This window comes from Scyliorhinus canicula, chromosome 6 (assembly GCF_902713615.1).
Source record: "Scyliorhinus canicula chromosome 6, sScyCan1.1, whole genome shotgun sequence".
In the NCBI taxonomy this organism is placed as follows: domain Eukaryota; kingdom Metazoa; phylum Chordata; class Chondrichthyes; order Carcharhiniformes; family Scyliorhinidae; genus Scyliorhinus; species Scyliorhinus canicula.
In genome coordinates this window covers 166,187,764-166,194,850 of record NC_052151.1, presented here as the reverse complement: position 1 = coordinate 166,194,850, position 7,087 = coordinate 166,187,764, and the positions used below count along the sequence as shown (strand labels likewise).

The 7,087-nt window shown below is 47.8% G+C and overlaps 1 protein-coding gene across 1 annotated transcript in view; it reads left to right on the top strand.

Moving 5' to 3' along the window:
- The first annotated feature begins 514 nt into the window (after window positions 1-514).
- The window catches only part of agpat5 (1-acylglycerol-3-phosphate O-acyltransferase 5 (lysophosphatidic acid acyltransferase, epsilon)), a 206,835-nt gene continuing 200,262 nt past the window's right edge, over window positions 515-7,087 (top strand). Inside the window, exon 1 of the mRNA XM_038800425.1 lies at window positions 515-733. Within this exon, the coding sequence (XP_038656353.1) occupies window positions 515-733 (219 nt within the window). The remainder of the gene's footprint in view (window positions 734-7,087) is intronic.

Here is a 7,087-nt window from a genome sequence, read left to right as displayed (position 1 = left end):
TTTCACAATGTCAATGGTAAAGTCGATGTGAACTACATTCTCCCCTTGACTACGTGGGTTTCACCCCCTCAACACAAAGATGTGCAGGTTAGGTGGATTGGCCACACTAAATTGTCCCTTAAATCAAAAAAAATAATTGGGTACTCTAAATATTTTTTTAAAAGTCTAAGTGAAGTACAGTAGCGAGCTTTGAGAGATGTTCGTGTTTCTCTGACTCCTGGAGCTGCCTCGGCCACGCCCCCTTCTTGACTCCCCTTGGCCCCGCCCCCGTTGCTATGCAGGAGGCGGCGGCGCCGCCGCCAATCAGCAGGCGCGATGCTGGCGGGTGGAGGCAAAAGGGGAAGAGGCACTGCTCGCAACATGGTGGAGGTGCTGCCGTTGAGGCCGTGAGTCGGACATCGATTACTCACCCTGCTGCCTCGCTCACTCCCTGCCTGCTCGCTCCCTCCTGAGGCAGGAACCCCGGCCTCCTCTCCCTCACCCCCGGCTCCCTGTCACCCCTTCCCCGGCCATCATGCTGCTCTCCCTCGTCGTCCACACTCACTCGCTCCGCTACTGGCTGCCGGCCGCTGTGATGATGGGCACGGCCCCGGTGTACCTCCTCACCTGGGCGGCCTGGCGCCTCCTCTCCATGCTGCTGCCCGCCCGCCTGTACCACATCATGGACGACCGGCTCTACACCATCTACCAGAGTGTCGTCCTCTTCTTCTTCGAGAGCTACACCGGGGTGGAGGTGAGAGCTTTTGCCCAGACACTGCCTGACAGGGGCAGTGGGGTAGGGTTGCCGGGTGGGCAGAGAGGTAGACCACTCACTGCGTTCCAGTCTGCTCCAATACTACCATGTTTGGATGTGTTTTGTGCCGCCCCCCTCCACCCCGGCTGGTTAGTGAAGTTGTAGCAAGTCCGCAGTATATCTAACATTGGCCACAAAGCCAGAATGTGGAATAAAGTGGCTTAAACTCATCTACACTGTCTCATCTCCTTAGTTTTTGCTGAAGTGTACAGATCTTTAACTGGATTCTAGTCCGACAACAGCCATTGAAATTTTCCCCGAGGGAGCCTTGGGGTGGGTGGGGGTGGGGTGTTCATAGGCCAACTGAATGCTGGCTGCCCTCCTGCAGTATGATCACTGGATAGCTGTCTAGCATGAGAAGTCCTGTCTGAGTTCAATCAATACAGAACACCGAGACGTTGAAAACAGCTGACTTATCACAGGGCAAACATTCCATCTTTTAGTGTCACACTGTTTACGCATTGTCTAATTGATGGCCTCTCATCTTGATTTGAATGGAAATTTGTCATCATTCCCACCTTTGTGCAAATAATGTGTAAAAGGTTAACCTCAGACTTTACTGACTATTTTTGGTCGTATGGAAAATTAGGGCATGTGCTCCATTGAAGAGCAACCATTGTGTACCAGAGAGGGTGGTATGGTGGCACAGTGGTTAGCACTGCTACACCACAGCACCAGGGCCCAGGTTCAATTCCAGTCTTGTCTATTTGTCTGTGGAGTTTTCACCTTTCTCCCTATGCTGGTGTGGGATTCCTCAGGGCACTAGGTTTCCTCCCACAATCCAAAAATGTGCAGATTAGGCTGTGCTAAATTGCCCCTTAGTGTCGAAGAGATTAGGTGGGGTTACTTGGTTAGGGGGATAGTGTGGGGTGTAGGCCTAGGGTGAGTGCCCTAGTAGTTCAGTGTAGACCCAATAGGCTGGATGGCCTTCCTCTGCACTGTAGGGGTTTTATCATTCTTTTTTTTTAATAAATGTTTTTATTGGGTTTTTGAACAAGGTATAATTATCGTTATGTACACAGAATAAGAATATATTATATATATATATATATATATTTATTTATTTATTTATTTATTTAGAAGAGAAGGGCACACCCCAACATAGAATACAATAAAATATGAAATAGACTAACTGGTGGGGTACCGTGCACCAGCTCGACAGTGGCAGCTCTGTGCATCTGGCCGAATTATTTACACCACGTGAGTACGCGACTGTTTGTGGGGGGGTGGGGACTGGTGGGGGCAAATATACATTTGGGTGCCGGGGAGATAACCACAGTGCGACACCTGGCCGGGTCGCGTGCCGCTATCGCCCGCCTCTCCCGGACGGCGCTCGCTGCCGTCCCCGCTCGCCTCCGCTGATCCTCCCGTCCTCCATCCCCAACCTCCTCGTTCCCCGCTCCTGGAGATGTCATGCACGTTTTGGCACCCCGTGCCCTCCTTCCGGCTCCCGTTTCCCTACCCCCCGCCCCATCCTGCTGGTTCTCCTCTCCTGTCCCCCCCCCTCCGCCCACGGTTTGCCCCTCCCTCCTCGAGTTCAGCTGTCTCCCCCCTCCCACCCCTGTGGTTCGCCTTTCTTCAGGTTTAGCTGCCCCCTCCCTCCCTCCCTCCCTCCCAGTCCCTCTCTCCCTTTCATGCCTTAGCTACCCTCCCCTGATTCTTGACTAAGTTCTCCTGATTCTTGGCTACCTGACTATTCTTCCTCTTGTTTGTTGGCCACAAACAGGTCCCGGAACAGTCGCGTGAATGGCTCCCACATTCTGTGGAAGCCGTCGTCCGACCCTCGGATGGAGAATTTAATTTTCTCCATTTGGAGAGATTCCGAGAGGTCGGACAGCCAGTCTGCAGCTCTGGGTGGTGCTGCTGACCGCCAGCCAAACAGGATTCTATGGCGGGCGATCAGGGAGGCAAAGGCAAGGGCGTCCGCCCTCCTCCCCAGGAATAGATCTGGATGGTCCCAGACCCCGAAGACCGCCACTTTCGGGCATGGCTCCACCTTCACTCCCACCACTTTGGACATTGCCTCGAAGAAGGCTGTCCAGTACTCCACCAGTATGGGGCAAGACCAGAACATGTGGGCGTGGTTGGCCGGGCCTACTTGGCACCGTTCACATCTATCCTCCACTTCCTGGAAGAACCTACTCATACGGGTTCTTGTTAGGTGGGCTCTATGTACACTTTTAGCTGCGTCAGGCTGAGCCTTGTGGAGGTGGAGTTGACCCTATGCAGTGCTTCGTTCCAGAGTCCCCGTCCTATCTCAATCCCCAGGTCCATTTCTTTCTTGTTGCGTCCAGTATGGTGTTGGCCCTTTCTGTCAGTCGGTTGTACATGTCACTACAGTTCCCTTTATCTAGGATACTTGTGTCCAGTAGGTCTTCCAGTAGTGTCTATCGTGGCGGTTGTGGGTACGTCCTTGTCTCCTTTCGTAAGAAGTGTTTGAGCTGCAGATACCGTAGCTCGTTCCCCCTGGCTAGCCAAAATTTCTCTGTCAGTTCGTCCAGTGTTGCGATCCTGCTGTCCGTGTATAGGTCCCTGACTGTCAGTGTCCCTCCGTCCTGCCTCCACCTTTTGAAGGTGGCGTCAGTCAGTGCTGGTGTGAACGGGGTTTTATTATTCTTTGACATCTTGGTTCAGTGCAGCATTCAACACACTTTAAAAAATAAAAATCTTTTCATTGTCACTAGTAGGCTTACATTAACACTGTAATGAAGCATATATGAAAAGCCCCATAGTTGCCACATTCCTGTGCCTGTGTGGGTACAGAGGGAGAATTCAGAATGTCCAAATTACCTAATAGCACATCTTTCGGGACTTGTGGGAGGAAACTGGTGCATCTGGAAGAAACTCACGCAGACACGGGGAGAACGTGCAGACTCTGCACAGACAGTGACCCAAGCTGGAAATTGAACTTGGTATCCTGGTGCTGTGAAGTCATAGTGTTAACCACTATGCTACTGTGTTGCCCACTGAAGTAAACACCCAACAGAAAAGTAACTTTCTTGGGGGTAGGTTTGACACTCTTATCCCAGTCATCATATTCATTGAACCTGAGACTGTCAAAGCATTAAATATCTGAAGCATTAAATTCTCCGATGTAGCTCATTTGTGATTTCACGTGACATATGCATATATTATGCATAAATATCAGTCACATATTCTATTCTTAAGTTACACCATGTGATAATTTGTGTACAAAGGAAAAAAATGGTCCCGCATGGATTGTTATTTTAGAATTAGGTGTATACTTGCAGATTGCATCACTGAATCTAAATAGTCAATCCATTTGCAGCAGGAACTGTTGTATGCTTATTTTAAAAAAGGGTGGTTGTGACATTTCAATACATGTTTTCTGTAAGAGTTAGGAAGTTTTTGTCACCTCTGTAATATGACAATCTCTATACACGCAGAGGAGTCTGGAAGCTACTTTAAATTCTTAGCTGCTGACAACTCCATGATCTACTTCAATGTAATCTTTCTTAACCCCTGAATTGCTTCTGATTTGTCACCCAAGACTGCCTACATTTTGCATGTGAAATATTCCATTTGTTGCTGAAACATGCATAAATGCTTTTGTGTTCTCTGGACTCGACGATTCCATATTTTCCTAGTAAATCTCCAACCCCCTAAACTTGGGCTGATTCAAAAGTTAGCTGCCCAAGCCTTCGAGAGCCAATAACCCTGTGCTCACAGCTCCAACTCTGGCCTCTTGACCCTCAATGCCCACCAATGCTTTCAGCTTTCCAGGAAGTGAAGTCATGAAATTCCCTCCCTGGACCTCTCTGCCTAGGTAGTTCTCTCCTTTTAAGTTGCTGCTTTAAACCTACTCAATTGACCAAACCTTTGACCTCCTGTTCTGATATCTCTATATGGCTCCAGTGACAAATTTTGATTGACTGCTACTGTGAAACGCATGTGGGTATTTTACTTAATTAAAGCTATATTCAAGTTATTACTTAAGCTGCAGGAAATACACATCATTGTCTGTTGTATAAAAACATAATTTTATGACACTCAAAACAATAGTTCCTTATTAAGAATTCCACCTGAAGCTTTTCTGCTTGGGTGCTTTTTCATATTTGGTTTGGTCTAGTTGACTTCTTATTTGATGTAAAACTGTCACAAGTAATGGGCAAGTTGCACTCTTCGTGTTCTAGAAGTTTTGGTTTTGCACTGGTAATTCATGCAGCTAACACCTTGTTTTCTTTTATTTTTTTGAGAGAAAGTGGCGTTTGTAATTATTGTAAATTCACATTTTGTGCCTAACACTGCACTCAATTGATTTGTACTTAGACTGACTAGTATTTTGTTGCCTAATGTCATAATGTAAATTCTTGCACTTTCTGACGTTGAGTAGGTCGTGTGGTGCAGAGTAATGATGAGGCTTTCCCAATGAACAGATATTGTCTAGATATTGAAGCACGCACCAGGTCATTGAGTGCGCAAGGTGTTGCAGAAGCGATTGGTTGTTGTGTTAAAGAGAAATGCCTAGCTTTAATATCCCATGATAACTTTCAATTGCTTCAATACTTTGTAAGCAGATATAATTTATGACTTTCACAAAACTGCACTGTTGTCCCTTGGAGACTTTTGTCTTTTATTCTTACCTTTTTTTTTTACAGCCCAGAAAGAAGCCAGTTGCCCCATTGTGTCTGTGAAGCCATCCAGCACCTATCTAGTCTAATCCCATTTTCCAGCACTTGGTCTGTCGATGTGTGTACTATGGGGTTTCAAATCCTCATCTAAATACATAAAAAATATTGTGAGGGTTCCTGCCTCTACCACCCTTTCAGGCAGTGAGTTCCAGATTCCTATCCCCTTCTAGGTGAAAAAGTTCTTTTTCCAAATACCTTCTAAATCTGCTGCCCATTTCGTTAAATCTATGCCTGTGGTTGTTGACCCCTCCAATGAAGGGGAAAGACATATTCCTATTTATGTCCTTCATAATTTTGTATACCTTAACCAAGGCCTCCCTCTTCCTTCTCTGCTCTAAGGCGAACAACTCCAGCTGAATCTTCAGAGCTGAAAAGCACCAGCACAGGCATAGAACACACAGTGCAGAAGGAGGCCGTTCGGCCCATCAAGTCTGCACCGACCCACTTAAACCCTCATTTCCACCCTCTCCCCGTAACCCGATAACCCCTCCTAACCTTTTTCGACACTTGAGGGCAATTTAGTATGGCCAGTCCACCTAACCTGCACGTCTTTGGACTGTGGGAAGAAACCGGAGCACCTGGAGGAAACCCACGCAGACACGGGGTGAACCTGCAGACTCCGCTCAGACAGTGACCCAGCAACATCCAGGTGAATCTCCCCTGAGCCCTTTCTGGTGCAATTGCATCCTTCTTACAATGTGGTAACTAGAACTCCTATAGAATCATAGAATTTACAGTGCATTCGGCCCATCGAGTCTGCACCGGCTCTTGGAAAGAGCACCCTACCCAAGTCCGCACCCTACCCAAGCCCACACCCCCATCCCCGAAACCCAGCAACCCCACCCAACCTTTTTTGGGCACTAAAGGCAATTTAGCATGGCCAATCCACCTAAACAATACATCTTTAGACTATGGGAGGAAACCAGAGCACCCGGAGGAAACCCACGCAGAAGGGGCAGACCCCGCACAGACAGTGACCAAGCTGGAATCGAACCTGGGACCCTAGAGCTGTGAAGCAACTGTTCTAACCACAGTGTTTCCCGAGAATACTGCACACACTACTCTAGCTGTGGCCTAACCAGCATTTTATACAGTTCCATCATAACCTTCCTGCACTTACATTCCATGCCTCAGCCAATAACCACAAGTATCCCATATGCCTTCGTAAACACCTTCTCTATCTTTCCTCTTGCCTTCAGGGACCTATCGACATGCACCCCAAGGTGCCTCTGGTTCTCTGTGCTTCCTAGCATCCTAGTTCATTGTGTATTTCCTTATCTTGTTAGTCCTCATAAAATGCGTCCCCTCTCACTTTTCAGGGTTAAATTCTATTTGCCACGGTTCTGCCCATCAATGTTGCTCTGTAATCAAAGGTATTCTTCCTCGCTATTTACCACGCCATCAATTTTTGTAAGTTGTGAACTTACTGATCCTAGACCCATTCCCATCTAGATAATTCATGTACACTACAAACAGCGAGGGACCCAGCACAGACCCCTGCGGTGCATCGCTGGACACAGGCTTCCAGTCACAAAAACAGCCATATACCAACGTCCACTACCTCCTGCTGCTAAGCCAATTTTGGATCCAATTTGCCAGATTTCCCTGGATCCCATGGGCTCTTTCCTTCATGTTCAGTCAC